The 20,994-nt window shown below is 35.3% G+C and overlaps 1 protein-coding gene across 1 annotated transcript; it reads right to left on the reverse strand.

Moving 5' to 3' along the window:
• Positions 1-3,740: 3,740 nt before the first annotated feature.
• On the reverse strand, positions 3,741-6,029 carry LOC123933543 (disintegrin and metalloproteinase domain-containing protein 20-like). Its single transcript, XM_045992819.1, has one exon. The coding sequence runs from the start codon at positions 6,027-6,029 to the stop codon at positions 3,741-3,743; it is 2,289 nt and encodes a 762-aa protein (XP_045848775.1).
• Positions 6,030-20,994: the final 14,965 nt, after the last annotated feature.

Here is a 20,994-nt window from a genome sequence, read left to right on the forward strand (position 1 = left end):
CTCATAACAACTGAGCTAAAGAAGTTTGAAAATAATGTATCATTATGCAGACTCTTAATTTTTGAGAACAAACTGATGGTTACCAGAGGGGAGGGGAGGTGGGGGGATGGGTGAAGAGTGATGGGGATTAAGGAGTACACTTGAAATGATGAGCACCTGGTGATGTGTGAAATAGTGAATCATGATATTGTACACCTAAAACTAATATAACACTGTATGTTTACTGGAGTTAAAATAAAATGGTAAAAATGTACAATTATGATATGAGAATAAAATATAGAAAATAAATTAGTAATGTGAAATCCTTTCCAAAATTTCAGAGATGAACTTTAATTAAGAAAAAAACCCTAAATGTTTGAAAGTTCTTGACTATTTAAAACCGTCTTAGAGCTAAACCTACATTTTATTATTTAATAATGAAGAACTTGCAATTTCATAAAAACAAAGGTAGCATGATTAAATTTTCTGTCAAACTCATGCCTACAGTATTCAGATAAGCAATATTTATAACAGCACACATACAAAGTCTAAAAAATATTTGCTAAAACTTGATATTTTTCCTTTTATTTTTCCTTACCTGTAATTAGGCAATCTCTAAAAAGTCATAAAATTCTCAAATCTACTTCTTAATCTTTTATATTCTGCTTTTATTTTTCTGTGTACAGCAGTGTGGGGATTTTTCCACTGACCTTTTCCAAATGAGCAATTCTGTAATCTGATATGCCCCAACTACTGTTCAAACCATCCACTGAATTGCCTATTATATATTGTACTTTTTAGTTCTATAAGATCTACGTGAAATTATTGTATAGATCCCAACATACTGAGCATAGTGTACATTTGTTAAATTTTGTATATTTTTCTTCCATTTTAAATGTATAATCATAGTTGATTTTTTTTTAAAGATTTTATTTATTTATTTGACAGATAGAGATCACAAGTAGGCAGAGAGGCAGGCAGAGAGAGAGAGAGAGGAGGAAGCTGGCTCCCTGCTGAGCAGAGAGACAGATATGGGGCTTGATCCCACGACCCTGGGATCATGACCTGAGCTGAAGGCAGAGGCTTTAACCCACTGAGTCACCCAGGTGCCCCCATAATTGATTTTTTATTATGTACTCCTGCTCTACTACCTAGTTCATACTTAACAGTTTCTCCCTCTTTTCTTTCCCTCCTTTTTTTACTTCTCATAATAGGAAGTCATGAGGTGCACCTGGGTGGTTAAACGTCTGCCTTCAGCTCAGGTCATGAACCCAAGGTCCTGGGATCAAGCCCCACTTCTGGTTCCTTTGTCAGCAGGAAGCCTGTTTCTCCCTGCCCCTGCTTATGCTCTCTCTCTCTCTCTCAAACAAATAAATAAAATCTTTAAAAAAAGGATATTAAGAAAAAAAAGTCATGAATTGTGATTCTTAGCATGTATGGTAATTTTTATTGTGTGCAGGAATGGTGTATAAGACACCCACAGCTGCTCTCTCTTTCCTCTGTTAGGAGGATAGGCTGAGGAGCTGATTACCTGTATCGAATCATAGGGTGCCAGGTCAAAGGTGAGTGATTTAGTAAATCTGAGCTAATTCTCCTTTCCTTATGTTGTTCAGGCTTGGGCTTGCTGGGCTTTCAGTTGTGAGTTTATGTGACTCCATTTTCACAACTCTAAAGCTTATGGACGGTTGGGCTCTATCGCCAAGAGGTTCACTCCCCAGCCTCTACTTCTTGCCACATGCAAGATCAAAATCAGATAAGTATATTATGGGGAGAGACATCCTTTGCTTGAGATAAGCCTCCTTTTGCTATGTCTTATGTTCAAAATACAACATGATTTTGGGGATCGGTGCCTTTGAGAAATTTCAAAGAGGAGCTCACCAGCATTCCACAGAGCCCTCAGATTAAGCTCTTATGACTTGGGGAAATCTGATAGTGAATTAGAGCCCTTGATGTCTATGTTGAGAGTCTATCTAACCCTCTATAGTAACTAAGACACTGGGGATTTCTCTTTCCCTCAGCAGATGTCCTGCACCTGGGCCAAGACTAAGGCTCAAGTCACAACTGGCATCAGCATATACTTAGAGGCTAAAATGGCTGGCAAGATTCAGCCCTTTTTAGAATTGTTTCATCCTGCCTGAAATTTCAGTTCACCTATTCCATATTACTTCCTCAGCTCTCTGATGTCCTTAAAACATGGGTTAAAATAAAATTAGGATTTGGGCATTTGGGTGGCTCAGTTGGTTAAGCAGCTGTCTTAGGCTCTGGTCAGGATCCCGGAGTCTCAGGATCGAGTCCCACATTGGGCTCCCAGCTCTATGGGGAGTCTGCTTCTCCCTCTGACCTTCTCATCTCTCATGCTCTCTCTCACTGTCTCTTTCTCAAATAAATACAAATATTTTAAAAGAAAAAAAAATGAAATTGGGATTTTCTAGGTGTTTTGTTTTGTGTTTTGTTTTGTTTTTCCTTTGGAGAGGACACATGGTCTGCTAAGACTTAGATATCCTACATGGAATTATAAATATCTTCTTTATCTTATTTTACAAGTGAAGTTACCAAGGGTTGAGTGGCAAGTACCATTTTCCTTTCTTTTGAGATTTTGAAGTAATTCTACCAGAGTATAAAATATGTCCCCAAGATGGTAAAGGCAGTGGTGTGGAAAATTCAAAAGATTTTGATGTAAGACTCCTTCCTGTGTTTTCCGTTATTCCAAAGTCAGTACTCTATCAGTCAGAATTCAGGCACAACAAGCAAAGCCCTCTCTGAGAAGACATGCTTTCCTGAAAGGAAGTGCAGCTATTGAGCCAAAGACTGGAGATCAATGGGAAGAAGTGTGCTTATTGTAATCTACACCTTTGGAGTAGGTCTCGTGGATCTAGGACTCTGACCTCTGAGGAGAGGGTTGGCTAAAGTGGTGGTGAACCTCAGGGATTTGGTGAAGGGCTCAGAGACCTGGGATCTAGAGCTCCAAGGGTAAGACTCTTTATAGCTGTGCCAATATCTCTGAGGCTGACAGGACTATTGGTTCTGGGAATTACCAAAGAAAATAATGTGTGTGCATATGTGTGTGTGTGTGTATATATATACATATACATATACATATATATATATACATATACATATATATATATAGTATATCATATCATTCTGTCCCTATCTGTACTACATTTATATCTGTATATGGTAATGTAAAGATTGTAAGGCGCTTCCTTTGCCAGGGTGAGAGTCAGTTAGGCAGCTCTGATATGAACAACATTCAAAACATTTCCCATGTGGAGTTTCCCTCTAGCGTCCATTATTCGTGGTAGCTAAAAATGGAGGACTCACAAAGGAGAAATGTGATTTGTAATTTCCTATTCCCTGTGTATGAAAGCAGATTACAAAGAGGAAGGTTGTTTGGAATTGTCAGACAGCAAGCTAAACACACACACACACGAACGCACACACACACACACACACACACACACACACACACACACCCTCTGAGGGCACTGCCATTGCTCAGGAAATGCAGAATAATTCCATAAAAATTAATTGCTGAAATTGCCTAAAATAATGGAAAAGAGAGCTGTGCTGAGAATTAGTATATTTTGCTTATTGTTCAATGGCTAGTGTGTATGATCCCAAGTGATAAAAAAAAGTCTCAGTGATTTTCTGTCAGTGATCTGTGGTACAAGCTGTAACATTTTTCCTGCCAGGGGACTAAAATTTATCAAATGGGCAAATTCATTTGGTTTGGGTTTCTTTTTGGAAATCATAACTTTCTAGTTTTCATTCTCAGGTGCAGGTGGATCACTCACATCTTGATTAGTTACAGGTGGCTCATTCTGCTGTGCATTGGGTGCATGTGGAACATTCTGCTCTTCTTTCTCATCCTTGTTCTTCTGTCTCATAAAAAATGAAATTAACAAACAACATAATAAAGCCAAAAAAGGCATCAACCAAAATAATAACTGGTAAGTCATCTTCTGCTGCTGCTTCTGTGACACTCCAGTCTTATTTCTTATTGGGGGTGGACCACTGTCAACACTGCCTCCTCTGCCTCTTACCTGGCAGTCAGGGGGGTTCCACTCATCGCCACAATGGCAGTGATGTCTATTGTTGCAGATCCCATTCCTACTGCAGGTCTCGGGCGAACAACTGGTTTTCAAATATGCCAAAGGGATACACTTCCTCTGGATGCAGATATGGTCTTTACCACACTCTGTACCATCTTTCACTTCACCAAGATCAGGCAAGGGCATCCCATGATGGAAGTCTATACCCCAACAGACATTATCATTGAGGTGAAGCCAATGCAGAGTAGAATGGTCTCTCAGAGTGGGGATTTTTGCCACATCCTTACACTGTACCCTCCCACACAGGGTATCTGAGGTGTTACATTTTGTAAATTGATGGCCCTTGAGACCACAGTTACCAAAACGATCTCCTTGAATATTCACTGTACTGTAGCAAATCTGACTCGCACTCTTGGCATTTGGGCCAAAAATTTTGCTACACAGTTCATCACGGATATTGCATCTCTTTTCATAACAGTAGCCACCCCCTGGGCATTCGACTCCATCTTGCACATACACATCTTCTGGGCATTGATGGGATGTTCCATTGCACCACTCAGGAAGATCACATTCATTTGCCTGTTCTCTACATAAAGCACCCGATGGCATGAATTTGCAGTCTTTGCAACAAAGCCCAAAAGCACAAATAGCCCCAGGACTCAGAGTACAATCTAACTGACAGCATGGATCTTTTGTACACAAGTTTAAGGAGCCACAGTCACACTCTTCTCCTTCTTCAACCACACCATTCCCACAGCGTGTAAACTTGAAGCTTCTCTCTGAAGTGGGTGGGTGGAAGATACATCTGGATCCTGCAGAGTTTTGCCAATATTGAGCATTACTGCAGTTGCTGAATTTGGTTGACCATGGCTGTGCTGCATACATTATGCACCCATTGTCTGCACATTTGCATGTTTCCTCATCATGCCCCATACCCAGAGAATGACCAAGCTCATGTGACACAACGAATGCAAAAACCCCCAAATCATCACTTGTGAAGGTATCCACTGCACAATTAGTATTGTAGTTACATATTGATCTGACATAAGATATGCCAAATGTACCATATCCTCTTTTTACAAAAACATGGGCGGTATCGTGGGGCACACGGATGTTAAAGCCTTTTTCCTTCCAGGTGCAAAATAAATTCATGAGTACACCCATGTTCTTTATTTCCACAGGGTTTCCTTTAGTCCAGACCTCTATTCCGACTAAACTCACATCAGTATTTAGGGGTTGATAGAAGGTATTTACGTGGTTCATAGTGGTAATCACTTCCAGTTCCACAGCTGTGACATTATACTCACGATAAGCGTATCGATGGTAGTCTACCACCACTGCCATTTCAACAAATCTCTTGTGTGTCCACAGACCTCCATATCCACTTTGCAAAGCGGAATTATTGCTCTCTTGAAACTTCATTTGTTGTACTATTTTTTCATCTGTCAACCCACACCTCATGAGTGGGAATTGTTTCTCCTCATCATATATCTTAAATACCAGATGTTCAAATGTAGTAGAAAGGCTTTTGGGCAAAATCTCATAAACAATGTGATTTATCTGTAATATTCCCTGAAAGTTTCCAAAACAGGTACTCAGAGAAACCAGTGAATCCGGATCCCCCTCCACGTAACCATGGTAATAGCAATCTTTCCGGATAAATGGCTGGTCTTCAAAAAGAGCACCCTGGTCTGTGTATGTGAACACTGGGAAGTTTTTGGACAGCAAAAGCTTCTTGACCTTCATATGGAAAACATGTCTCTGGCCTCCAAGATGCAGACAGTAAGAGATCCAGCCTGGAGGCTTCTTGACACTGCCAGTGCCTGTTATCCTCAAAGGAATCACCACTTCTGGGGGACCATGGCGATAGGAGTATCCGATATGGGACCATCCATAAAGGAGCAGAAACACCCTCAGCCAAAGAACGGGGACAGTGATCCTCACATGTACCAGGACTTCACCCACAGCCATTCTGGAGCCACCATATTCAGCCATTGGTGAGAATAAACCAGAGCAGGTCAGGAAACATTACTCTCTGCCTCCTCCCTCTGAGCTGGATGTATGCTGATAAATAAAGTGTTGATATCTAAGATCTGTCTTCTAGCTGTCACACCATCAGAGCAGCAACACTAAAAGAAAAAAGATAGAAGGGCAGAGACAGGGGTGGGAGATAAAAGCAAGTCAAGGTGGAGGGTAAAGAGAAGGCTATGAGTTAAAATGTGTTAGTGTTTGAATTATGGCTCAGTATACTGCATTGAGTTTTCTCTTAATGGTAAGGCAGAGTGGGACTGTGTGAACAAAACAGTGGTGATTGGCCATAGGTTGACTCTAGATAAAGGACACATATTGATTTTTATACTGTTCTGTAAATATATGAATGTGTGCCAACATTTTCACAGTAAATATTTAAATAAAGTGGTATTAATGGTAGCATGAACACCTATCACGTTTTAATGTAGCACTCTCAATTTATACATATGGGCTGGATGTGAATATCACTATATAGGTCTTCCCTTCACTTTCAGATGATAAATTAGTCAGTCACATACATTACTCAGGGAAGATATAAAGATTACTCACATATATTATTATTTTTTCTCATTGTCTGTAATATATGCTTCCATGTGACAAATTATTAATTATCCTGTCTCTTTTCCTGCATTTCTCTTTTCATCTAAGCCTGTGAAATTGCAAGGACCAAAGCATCAATTGTTTTCACAAATATTGGCATCAAAACCTGAATTTATAAGATTGCAAGATAACCTCTTCCTGGGTTTGACGGTAAAGTGTATTTATTTCATAAATAAAATTACATATACATATTTATATGAAAAATAGAAGCAAGATAATGGTGCAACACATTCAGAAAATGTAAATGAACATATATGTTGTGAGACTAATGGTCTGGAGATATTATGGTCTTAAGTTTAGACAGAGTGCTTGGGCCAAAGCTACACATTAGAAATTTGTAAAACTTCAATATTTTATATATACATTGTTTATTTTTATTGTCTAGTGAGAATATCACAGTCTTTATGAGATCATTGAAGTAATATGAATGCTTGAGGTAATGAAACCAAGAACTCTTCCTCTGGTTGAAAAATCAGAAAAGTGAAGTCAGCTATTTATCTATTTGTCTATTTGTATTTATCTAATGTAAACTGATCAAATCACCTCCCATAGTAGGTAACATAAAAATAAAAGATGCATGATTAAGGACCTTTATCGCCTACTCCTTATACCTGACCTCTTTTCTGCAGAATCATTGTGTTACCTATGGAAACTTCCTTTCATGAAAAACAAAGAACTCTCTACTCTCACTTTCTAAGGGAAAGTTCCTTATTCCTACTTCATTTTACTAAACATACCAGTCAACAATTCAAAGCCAGACAGAAAGAAATATTCTCATTCTCAGTATTCCTGTATGGCATACAGAACAGATGACTGGTCCCAATTTCCACTGATTGCCAAAGCCACTTCCAAACCACTAGACTGGTAGCCATATCATTAGATCACGATTTAACTTGCATTATTACTCATATACCAACACCAAAATCAATGCTACATAAACCTCAAGAAATTAGGTGTCTGATTTATTAATGTAATTTTACCCGCATTTTGGGATTGGTGAGCATGTGGACAACCCATGTAACACCTAGTTTATTTTAGTTTTATCACTCATTTTCAACATTTAGCCATTGGTCTATGGCTAAGCATTATATTTTGGTATCACCTGTATCTAATTATCAAACTCTAACTGTAACCATAACCATAACCCTACTCCTAACCCTTATCATCCTCCATTGTTCTGACTCTTACATATTAAACTGTTAACCACAACTCTTATTAATAATGTGGTAAAGTGCCATAATAGTACAGAGATTTCCAAGTAGATGGTCATATATCATCTTTTACAATTCATTTTTGTCCTCTCCCAGGGCTTCATCAAGTTAATCCATCTACTTACCTCCACTCTCACTCCCATTTTCAGTCTATCAGTTTTTCCCAAACTATGAGTTACAACCCATTAAAAACACAATTTTGTTCATTTAACCAACTAAAATAGACCAGAATAAGACATAATCCAGGTCACAGATCCTCTTAAAGATTAAAAAATTGGCAAAGAATCATGTAGTGTGTATGTTTGTGTGTGTGTATTTATGTATGCACAAATACTAGTGCTTCTCTCCTTTATAGCTAAATTCTTGAAAGACTTACCCTCAGTAGAATAAATGGTTCCCACTAATTTTTTTAAATATAGCCCTATCATAAATAGAGGTAGTACAAACTACCTCTTTATGTACAAAGACTTTGATCTGAAACTTTTTATAACAAAGAGAAATAACAATCCCCTCCCTTTCTTCTATCATTCGATTATGTTCTAGGTTGAAGTGCTTAGCAACAAGACTTTCTCAATTCTAAAGACCATGGCAACTGGATAAAAGTTCTCCTATTCTGGCTCCATCAACTCCATCAAGCTTCATTTCTTAATTACTCTTCAATATGAATAAATAGGACTGTATTTTTTATCCCTATGTTATGTGCTCCCTGCACACAGTAGAAACAATTTATCTTCGGAACTTTGGCTCATACCGTTGTCCTGGCCCTATGCTATTTTCTCAGCTTTGAACCATATTCTGGAATACTTGAATTACCTCAGATTCCAGAAAGAAGTTTGAGCCTATTTAAATCATTTTATAAGTATACAAACATCAGTAGCCATCTGTAACTTTATTAGATTAATGAATAACTCGGGGATATTTTATATCTACAAATAAAGTGTTTCATCTATTAGGGAGTATTGTTAGCAAGAAAAGGCAAAATAATATTTGGAAAAAAAGAGAGAGATGAATTAAATATAGTGTGGGTGGTGATGTCAGCAACATGGTGGCATAGATACTGCTCATTTATCCCCCCTCCCATTTTTTTAAACAATGAATTAGACATCCATACATTAAAAAAGAGGACCTCAGCACCTGGGAGGAATCCAGGAGAACCTTTGCTCATCTGTGCATCAGAATATAAACAAACAAGACCTCAGGAAGAATGGATCCAAGGGAGTAAACCTGTCTCTCCTCCACTAGCTTTGGTCAAGGAAAAAACCTGGAATGTGCTGTCTGGACAGAAACACACAGGTGAGATAAAATTTATAAAAGTCCAGCCTGTCATAGTGGAGATTTCAGCATTGCCATTTGAGCAGAATAAAAATGAGTTTGAAAGCAGTGGACAGAGAGGAATACTAAAGCTGTCCCGCTCCCCAGGTGACACTGCGTAGGACTAAACTCTCTGTCAGCGGCTGCAGAGATGTTTCTCACAGAGATGGTAGAAAGAGGTGACTTCCCCAAGGAGAAGTTGGAAAGTAGTGGGTGATTGTCAGGTTAATCTACTTGTGGGGGTCAAACTGAAGAAACCTGTTTCTTTTCAGCAGACCTGATTTGTGAGAATGTACCTCCATGAGGAGCAGGCAAAGAAAGGAAAGAAAGCAGACAAAAATTTCAAAGATCCTGAAAAGAATACAGTTTCTACGTGGATTCAGGACTTCAGCAGGAAATCTTCCCACAAGATTCTGGGAGTACCCTGCTGGAGAATATCCCTATTAGCCTGCAGGCACCCTAATTAGAAGAATAAGATTAAAGGTGTTGTTTGGTAAACTTTAGTTAACTGTTCACCTTTCGTTTTATAACACTATATATTTCATCTTTGTACAAGTTTTACTCAGCCATAAAAGAGGTATTATTTACAGATATTTGCATATTATTTGAATATGTTGAAATCCTAACCCCCAAAGGTATTGGTATGAGTAGGTGAGGCTTGGGAGGTAAATTGGTCATAAGGATAAACATTCATGATTCGGGTTAATGTTCTAGTAAAGAAGAGCTCATATCTGTCATGTGAGGATACAAGAAGGGCCCTCTCTCAACCATGTTGGCAATCTGGTCCCTGACTACCAGCCTCCAGAACTATGATTGAATAGATAGATAGATAGATAGATAGATAGACAGACAGACAGACAGATACTTATAAGCTATCTAATCTGTGGTATTCTGTTATAACAATTTGAATGGACAAAATTAGCTTATGGATTTTGTGTTGACTGGTGAGATAGTTGAAAACTATTTTTAGCCAGTGAAAATATATATTTGTTGGGTCTTTATTTGAAAAATTTTTTTCATTTATTTAGATGTTAGTCACAAAATTTATAATCACATATCATAGTTTAGAAACTTTGGGCCAAGGTAAAATTATCAAACAGAGAAGTAAATCAAAGTTAACATGTTTGGTTCTTACTAAATAGGAGCAACTGGTGGGGAATGTATGACCCCTTTGGACACAAAATCTCTTCTGTTGGATGTATGGCAATAGGCAAATACCCTCATTTTCTGCAAATTCCTGACAGGATCAGAATATATCGAGGTAAAAAATGTACCAAGCCAAAAATTTAGATCCCTTTGCAAGAATTCCATATATCAAGCATTATGGAGATTTTGAAGTATTAGATGCCTTTGAGTTAGAATTTGTTTAATATTTTGGATAGTTTTGAGTTTAAAACACTACTGGGTCCATTCTTATCTTCCTAGAACTGTGTGAAATGAAGTAGAGCTTGAAGTGCTTATTTAATGAGAGTTTTATATGCTCCCTTAAGTGTGTTAACTACAAAATGAGATTTCTTTTTAATCTCCAGGGAATATTAAAGATACCCTTTTATTGGAAAAACACAGTGTTATTTTCTGGGATGTGAAATAAAATGTAAACCTTAACCTTTTTGAAAAATTAAAAAGAAATTTAAATTTACTTTATTTGAGAGAAAGAACAGAAGCAGGAGGAAGGGCAGAGGGAGAGGGAGAAGCATACTCCCCTCTGTGTGTGGAGCCTATTGTCAGGGGATGGATCCCAGGACCCTAGGATCACGACCAGAGCTGGAGTCAGATGCTTAACTGACTGAGCCACCCAGACACACCTAAACTTTAAGTCTTTTAAATGGAAAATTTGAATTCTATTAGAGTAACAACAAGATAAAAGATAAAGTTGTTTTCTTTTTGTTTTAAGATTTACTTATTTATTTTAGAGAGAGAGAGAAAAAAAGAAAGAGGAACTAGGGGGGAGGGGCAGAGGGAGAGGGAGAGAGAATCCTGAGAAGACTCCCTGTTGAGCATGGAGACTGACATGGGGCTCAACCCCAGGACCCAGAGATGATGACCTGAGCCAAAATAAAAAGTTGAATGCTCAACCATCTGAGCCACCCAGGCACCCCAAAGTGTTTTAAATCACTGAAGCAACTGATTAAAATTTAGCTGTTATTGTGGAAATAACTAGAGATTCCAAGGCTTGTTCCAATTTCATCTTGCTGATAAAAGTTGTACACCTTACATTATTGAATATTCATATATTTTTCGGTAAAATTTTACCCACACTATGTTTATAAATGTTTAAGCTAGTTTATTCTGTCAGTTGTGTGTTTTACTTTGTTACATAGAGATTGGACAATGTTGATTATATGAGAAACACTGAGATAGTTGACATTTTAAATTGTGAGGTCAGTTTGATGTCTTCTTAAAAATAAATCCTTTTTATTAAGAAATCATAGTGAACCACTGTCCTTATAACAATAATTGTCCTTAAGTTAATAAGGGATTTTTAAGTTTTTGTTTTTAAATTAAAGTATATTTAATATACAATATGCATAGTGATTCATAATTGCATACATTACAAATGCTTACCCCAGTTGGTATAGTTATGATCTGTCACCACACAAAATTACTACAATAGGGTTGACTATAGTCACTATGCTGTTCTTTTTATCCTCATAACTTGTTTATTTCATAATTGAGAGTTTATATTTTCTTGTCACCTCCCTGATTTTTCCCATCACCCATCCCTCTTTCCTCTGGCAACCACCTGTTTTCTGTATTTATGAGTATGTCTCTGTATTGTTGCTTATTTTTAAATTTTTCTTGTTTTTAGATTTTATGTATAAGTGAAATCATTTGGTATTTGTCATTCTCTGTCTGACATTTCACATAGCATAATACCCTCTAGGACCATCTATGTTGTCAAGATACAGTTTGTTTTTATGTCTGAGTAATATTCCATTTATATATATGCCATACCTGCTTTACCCACTCATCTATTGATAAACATTTAAGATACTTCCACATTTTGGCTATTGTAAATAATGCTGAAATAAACATATGATGCATATATATTTTCAAATTAGTGTTTTCATTTTCTTTGCATAAATACTCAATAGTGGAATTTCTGGATGGTATGGCATTACTATTTAATTTTTGAGGTACCCCGTACTGTTTTTCCATAGTGGCTGTGCCAGTCTACATTCCTACCAACAGTGCACAAGGGTTTTCTTTCTTCACATTCCTGCCAATACATTATTTTTTGTTTTTTTGAAACTGGCCATTCTGACTGGTATGAGGTGTTAGTACATTGTGGTTATGATTCTCCTTTTTCTGATGATTAGTGCTTTTGAACATCTTTTCATGTGTCTATTGGACATCTATATATTTTCTTTGGAAAACTATGCAGATTATCTGCTCATTTTTAAATTAGGTTATTTGGGGTGGTTGGTTTGAGTTATATATACATTCTTTATATATTTTAGATATTAACCCCTTTTCAAATATATTGTTTGCAAATATCTTTTCCCCTTTAGTATGTTGTATTTTTGTTTTGTTTATAGTGTTGTTTGGGAGCAAAACTTTTTAGTTTAATATAGTCCCATTGGTTTTGTTTCCCTTGTTTGAAAAAACACTTCCAGAAATATATTGCTAATACCAATGTCCAGAGTTTACTGGTTATGTTTTCTTTTAGGAATTTTGTTTTTTTTTTACGCTAAGGGTTTTTTATTTTTATTTTTATTTATTTTTTAAATTTCTTTTCAGTGTTCCAGAATTCATTGTTTATGCACCACACCCAGTGCTCCATGCAATACGTGCCCTCCATAATACCCACCACCAGGCTAACCCAACCTCCCACCCCTACCCCTCCAAACCCCTCAGATTGTTTTTCAGAGTCCACAGTCTCATATGGTTCATCTCCCCCTCCAATTTCCCCCAGCTCCCTTCTCCTCTCCATCTCCCCATGTCCTCCATGTTATTCCTTATGCTCCACAAATAAGTGAAACCATATGATAATTGACTCTCTCTGCTTGACTTATTTCACTCAGCATAATCTCTTCCAGTCCCATCCATGTTGATACAAAAGTTGGTTATTCATCCTTTCCAATGGAGGCATAATACTCCATAGTATATATGGACCACATCTTCCTTACCCATTCAGCCGTTGAAAGGCATCTTGGTTCTTTCCACAGTTTGGAGACTGTGGCCATTGCTGCTATGAACACTGGGATACAGATGGCCCTTCTTTTCACTACATCTGTATCTTTGGGGTAAATACCCAGTAGTGCAATTGCAGGGTCATAGGGTAGCTCTATTTTTAATTTCTTAAGGAATCTCCACACTGTTCTCCAAAATGGCTGCACCAACTTGCATTCCCACCAACAGTGTAAGAGGGTTCCCCTTCTTCCACATCCTCTCCAACACTTGTTGTTTCCTTCTTGTTAATTTTGACTATTCTAACTTGTGTAAGGTGGTATCTCAATGTGGTTTTGATTTGAAAATCTCTGATGGCTAGTCATGATGAACACTTTTTCATGTGTCTGATAGCCATTTGTATGTTTTCATTGGAGAAGTGTCTGTTCATGTCTTCTGCCCATTTTTTGATATGATTATCTGTTTTGTGTGTTTTGAGTTTGAGGAATTCTTTATAGATCCTGGATATCTGCCCTTTGTCTGTATTGTCATTTGCAAATATCTTCTCCCATTGCATGGGTGGCCTCTTTGTTTTGTTGACTGTTTCCTTTGCTGTGCAGAAGCTTTTGATCTTGATGAAGTCCCAAAAATTCATTTTTGTTTTTTTTTCCTTTGCCTTTGGAGATATATCTTGAAAGAAGTTGCTGTGGCTGATGTCAAAGAGGTTACTACCTATGTTCTCCTCTAGGATTCTGATGGATTCCTACCTCATGTTGAGGTCTTTTATCCATTTCGAGTTTATCTTTGTGTATGGTGTAAGAATGGTCAAGTTTCATTCTTCTACGCATAGCTGTCCAATTTTCCCAGCACCATTTATTGAAGAGACCGTCTTTTTTCCACTGTATATTTTCTCCTGCTTTGTCGAAGATTATTTGACCATAGAGTTGAGGGTCCATTTCTGGGCTCTCTACTCTGTTCCACTGGTCTATGTGTCTGTTTTTGTGCCCATGCCATGCTGTCTTGGTGATCACAGCTTTGTAGTAAAGCTTGAAATCAGGCAACGTGATGCCCCCAGTTTTGTTTTTCTCTTTCAACATTACCTTAGCAATTTGGGGTCTCTTCTGCTTCCATACAAATTTTAGGATTGTTTGTTCCAGCTCTTTGAAAAATGCTGGTGGAGGGGTGCCTGGGTTGGCTCAGTGGGTTCAAGCCTCTCCCTTCGGCTCAGGTCATGATTCCAGAGTCCTGGGATCGAGCCCCACATTGGGCTTTCTGCTCCGCGGGGAGCCTGCTTCCTCTCCTTTCTCTGCCTGCCTCTCTGCCAACTTGTGATCTCTCTCCCTCAGTCAAATGAATAAAAATAAAATCTTAAAAAAAATGCCGGTGGAATTTTAATCGGAATGGCATTGAAAGTATAGATTGCTCTAGGCAGTATAGACATTTTAACAATGCTTATTTTTCCGATCCTTGAGCATGGAATGGTCTTCCACCTTTTTGTGTCTTCTTCAGTTTCTTTTGCAAGTGTTCTATAGTTCCTCAAATACAGATCCTTTATCTCTTTAGTTAGGTTTATTCCCAGGTATCTTAAGGTTCTTGGTGCTATAGTAAATGGAATCGATTCTCTAATTTCCCTTTCTGTATTTTCATTGTTTACACTTAGGTTTTAATCCATTTGGCAAAAATATTATCTTTGCATATGGTGTAAGAAAGTGTTTCGGTTTCTTTCTTTGCACTCTGCTGTTCAGTTTTTTTCAGTGCCATTTATTGAAGAGGAGATTTTTCCCCATTGAATATTTTTGCCTCCTTTGTCATAGCTTAATTAACCATACAAATGTGAGGTTATTTCTGGGCAATCTATCATGTTTCATTGATCTATGTGTCTATCTGTGCCAATACTATAGTGTTTTGATTACTATGGCTTTGTAGTATGGTTTGAAATCTGGGAGCATAATATCTTCAGCTTTGTTCATTTTTATTAAAATTACTTTGGCTATTAGTGTTTTCTGTAGTTCCATATAAATTTTAGAATTCTTCTAGCTCTGTGAAAAATAATGTTGGTATTTTGACAACCATTGCATTGAATCTATAGACTGCTTTGGTAACATGGACGTTTTAACAATATTAATTTTTCCAATCCAAGAGCATGGAAAGTCTTTCCATTTGTTTATATCATTTTCAATTTCTTTCATTAATGTTTTATAGTTTTTGAAGTATAGATCTTTTCCCTACTAGGTATTTTATTCTTTTTGGTGTAATTGTGAATAGAATTGTTATCTTAATTATGTTGTTAGCTGTGTATTTGTCATATGTGGTTTTTATGAGGTATGTTTTCCATAAACCAACTTTTTAAAGAGTATTTATGATGAGAAGAAGTTAAATTCTGTCAAATGCCTTTTCTGAATTTATTGAGATAATCATATAATTTTTATTTTTCACTTGTCTGATGTAGTGTGTCATGTTGATTTATTTGCAAATATTAAGCCATTTTTGCATACCTGCGATAAACTGTGTTTTGAATTATTATTGTAATGTATTGTTAAATATGTGTTGGTTAAGAATTTTTACATAATTACATTGGGGGGTTGGTCTTAATTTTATTTTTTTGTAATGTCTTTGTTTTGGGTATGAGAGTAATGTTGACCTTGTAAAATGCATTTGAAGCACTGCTTCCTCTTCCATTTTTGGTATACTTTTAGATGGATGAGTATCAATTCTTTAAATGTTTGGTAGAATTCACCTGTGAAAGAAGTTGGTCTTGGATTTTTGTTTGTTAGGAGTTTTTTTTGTTTTGTTTTGTTTTGTTTTGGTTTGGTTTTTGGTTTTTGGTTTTTTGGTCTGTTTATTTTTTATTTTTTATTTTTTGTATTTAAGTATAGTTGACACACAATGTTACATTAGTTTTAGGTATATACCTAGTATTCAACAATTCTATATATAGGCTATGTTCACCACAAGTGTAGCTAACATCTGTCACCTCACAGTGCTATAATCATTCCATAGACTATATTCCCTATGCTGTATTTTTTTATCCCCATGGCTTAATCATTGAATAACTGGAAGCCTGTACTTATCCTCATTCATCCATTTTGCCCATCACCTCACCATCCTAACAGCTAGCAACCATCAGTTTGTTCTCTGTATTTGTCTGTTTCTGTTTGTTCGTAATGTTTTGTTTTGTTTTTGGATTGCACGTGTAAGTGAAATCATATGCGTTTCTCTTACTTATTTCACCTAACATAGTGACTTCTAGGCCCATCAGTGTTTTTAGCAAATGGTAAGATCTCATTCTTTTTATGGCTGACAAATATTCTATGTTGTATACCACATCTCTTTTCCATCTATTGGTAAAGATTAAGGTTGTTTCCACATTTTGGCTATTATAAATATTGTTTCAATAAACATAGGGATGCATATATCTTTTCAAGTTAGTGTTTTCATTTTCTTTGGGTAAATAAGTAGTAGAGGCATTACTGGATCATATGGTATCTGTTTATAATATTTTAAAGAAAATCCATGTTATTTTCCATGGTAATTACAATTTACGTTCTCACTAACAGTGCATAAGGATTCCATGTTCTCTATATCCTTGCCAACTTTGTTATTTCTCATCTTTTTTGATACTTTTTTTTTTTTTTTTTTTTGCATTTCCCTGATGGTTAATGATTTTGAGCATCTTTTCATGTGTCTGTTGGGCAACTGTATGTCTTTGGAAAAAATGTTTATTCATTCCTCTGCTAGTTCCTTATTTGGATTTTTTTTTTCCTTTGGTGCTGAATTCCTTAAGTTTTTTACGTATTTTGGGTGTCAACCACCACCAGATATATCACTTGCAAGTATCTTCTCCCATTCAAGCAGGTTGCCTTTTTGTTTTGTTGATTTCCATCTCTGTTCAGAAGTTTTATTTTCATGTAGTTCCAATAGTCAATTTTGCTTTCATTTTTTTCTTGCTGAAAGAGAGATAGCTAGAAAAATGTCGCTAAGATCAAAGTCCAAGAGATTACTGCTTCTGTTTTCTTTAAGGAGTTTTATTATTTCAAGGTTCACATTTGAGTCTTTATTGAATTTTGAGTTTATTTTTGTATATGGCATAAGAAAATGTTCCCATTTTATTCTTTTTCGTGTTGCTGTCCAGAATCACAAGCACCATTTATAGAAGTGTTTTTCCTTTGTATATTCTTCCCTATTTTGGCATTGATTAATTGGCCATATTAGTATGGGTTTATTTCTGGGCTTTTTATCCTGTTCCATCCGTCTATGTGTCTATTTTTGTGTCGGCACCATAATCTTTTGATTACTATGGTTTTGTAGTATATCTTGAAATCCGAAGTTGTAGTTACTCCAGCCTTGTTCTTTTTTCTCAAGATCACTTTGACAGGCTGTCTTGTGGTTCCACAGACATTTTAGGGTTATTTGTTCTAGTTCTGTAAAAAATGTTATTGGCATTTTGATAGGGATTGCATTAAATCTAGATTGCTCTGGGTAGTATGTAGGTTTTATTAATATAAATTATTCTAATCCATGAGCATAGTAATCTTTCTATTTGTTTGTGATATCTTTAACTTCTTTCAACAGTATTTTATAGTTTTCGGAGTACAGGTCTTTCACCTACCTCCTTGATTATGTTTATTCCTAGGCATTTTATTCTTTTTGGAACAATTTTAAATGGGACTGTTTTCTTAATCTCTGTCTGTTGTTTGGTTATTAATGTATAGGACCACAACAGATTTCTGTGTCCTGTGACTTTACTGAATTGATTTATTAGTTCTAATAGATTTTTGCGGTATCTTCATGGTTTTCTCTATATATAGTTTCATGCTATCTGCAAATACTGTGAATTTTACTTTTTCCTCACTAATTTGGATATAGATTTGAAAATCATGAATTATATTAGGAAGTTTTTGATTATTCATTTAATTTTGTTATGAGTAATTATTCTACTCAGATTTTCTATTTCTTCCTGATTCAGTCTTGGACTATTTTATGTTTCCAGGAATTTCTCCATTTCTTCTTGGTTGTCCAATATGTTGACATATAATTTTTCATAGTAGTTTCTTATTACATGTTGTATTTTTGTAGTTGTCTGTTGTAACTTCTTTTTTATTTCTAATATTATTTATTTGATTCCTTTCTTGTTTCCTTGATGAGTCTGACAAAAGGCTGATCAATTTGATTACCTTTTCAAATAATCAGCTTTAAAAATATTTATCTTATCTATTTTAAATATATGTTGCATTTATTTCTGCTCCAATCTTTACTATTTCCTTCCTTCTACTGTGTGTTTCATTTTTCCTTTTTCTAGTTCATTTGGGTATAAGGTTAGATTGCTTATTTGAAATTTTTCTTGTTCTTTGAAATAGGCCAGTATCTCTGTGAACTTTTCTCTTACAACAGCTTTTGCTGTCCCAAAGATTTTGAATTATTGTGATTCTATCTTCACTTGACTCTATGTATATTTTTGTTTCCTCTTTGATTTCTTCATCAAATTTGGTTGTTTAGAAATATATTGTATAGCCTCCATGTGTTTGTGCTTTTTCCAGTTTCTTTTTGTAACTGATTTGTAGTTTCATTCTGTTGTGGTAGGAAAAGATGCTTGATATTATTCAATCCTCTTAAATTTATTGGGACTTGACTTGTGGCCCCATATGTGCTCTATTCTGGAGAATGTTCCATGTGCACTTGAAAGGAATGTGTATTCTATTGTAATTAGATGGAATTTTCTGTATATATCTGTTAGGTTTGTCTGGCCTGATCTGTCATTCAAAGCCATTATTTCTTTAATAATTTTCTGTCTGGATGATGTATTTGTTTATGTAAGTGGAGTGCCAAAGCCCCCTACTATTATTGTATTACTATCAATTTTTCCCTTTTTTCTATAATATATTATATTAATTAATTAATATATATAATATAATATATAATATAATATATTAATATATTATATATTAATATATATTAATATATTATATATTAATATATATTAATATATTATATATTAATATATATATATTAATATATTATATATTTATATATATATATTAATATATATATATTTCCAATTTAGGTGCTCCTATGTTGGTTGCATATTCAAAATTATTACATCCTTTTATCAGATTGATCCTTTTATCATTATATAATGCCCCATTTGGCTGTTGTTACAGTCTTTTAAAATTGATTCTTTCTGATATAAATATTGCTACCCTAGATTGTTTTTGTTTTTGTTTGTCCCCATTTGCAAGGAATATCTTTTCCATCAGTTCACTCTCAGTCTGTATGTGTCTTTAGGTCTGAAATGAGTCTCTTGTAGGCAGACTATAGACAGGTTTTGTTTTTCTATTCATTCACTCAACCTATGTATTTTATGTATTTTTTTAATTGGAGCATTTATTCCATTCACATTTAAAGTAATTGTTAATAGGTTTGTACTTATTGCCGTGTTTTTAACTGTTTTCTGGTTGTTTTTGTAGTTCTCTGTGTTTTTCTTCTTTTGTTCTCTCCCCTTGTGATTTAATGAGTTTTTTTAGTGTTATGCTTGGATTTTTTCTCTTTATTTTCTATGTATTTGTTATAGGTTTGTGGCTACTATGAGGTTCATATATAACTTCCTGTGTATAAAGCAGTGTATTTTATGTTAATGGTTGCTTATGTTTGAACACATTCTAGAGGTACTACATCTTTTACTCCTCTGCTTCCACATAGTATGTATGTTATGTCATATTTTACATCTTCTTACTTTGTGAATCCCTAAACTACATTTTGTAGGATTTAATTGATTTTTACTAAATTTGTTTCTATTATACAACTTTTATAAGTGATTGATCTACTAATTTCATATATGTTTACCTTGCCAGTGAATTTTTTTCCTTTATGATTTTCTTACTTCTAGCTATGGCCTTTTCTTTTCTCTTAAAGAAGTCCCTTTAACACTTTTTAAAGACCAGTTTAATGATGATGGAATATTTGAACTTTTATTGTCTAGAAAATCTTTATCTCTCCTTCAATGCTGAATGATAATCTTGTTGGGTAGAATATTCTTGATTGTGGGGTTTTTTTCATTTCAGCCAATTGAATACATTATGTCACTCTCTTCTGACATACAAGTTTCTGGTGAAAAGTCAGCTAATATCCTATGGGGTTTCCCTGGAACTTAACTATTAGCTTTTCTCTTGTTAGTTTTAAGATTCTATTTTTAAATTTTTGTTATTTTAATAACAAAATAAAAATCTTGTTATTTTAATAACAAAATAAAAATCTTGTTATTTTAATAACAAAATAAAAATTTTGTTTTTTTAATAACAAAATAAAAATTTTGTTATTTTATAACAATATGTCTAACAGGACCTCCGTGATTTTAACTTGTTTGAAGTTCTCTGTGCTTTCTGCAACTGGTTGTCTGTTTTTCTGCACGGATTAGGAAAGTTTCCAGTTACTGTTTCTTGAAATAATTTTTCTGTTCCCCTTTTCCTATCGTCTCCTCAGAGATCCCAATAATGCAATATTAATGCTCTTGATTTTGTCCCAGAGATTCCTTAACCTATCCTTATTTTTGTTTCTCTTTTTCTTTTCTGCTGTTCAGCTTGGTAAGTTTCCACTATTCTGTCTTTCAGATCACTAATCCATTCCTCCATATCCTCTAACCTGCTGTCAGTTTCTTTTAGTGTAATTTTCATTTTAGTTATTATATTACTAAGCTGTGTTTG

The sequence above is a fragment of the Meles meles genome, chromosome 2 (assembly GCF_922984935.1).
Source record: "Meles meles chromosome 2, mMelMel3.1 paternal haplotype, whole genome shotgun sequence".
NCBI classification, from domain to species: Eukaryota; Metazoa; Chordata; class Mammalia; order Carnivora; family Mustelidae; genus Meles; species Meles meles.

Excerpts from the sequence above, each read along its gene's own strand:
- LOC123933543 (XM_045992819.1), bottom strand. The coding sequence starts at position 6,029 with ATGGCTGAATATGGTGGCTCCAGAATGGCTGTGGGTGAAGTCCTGGTA.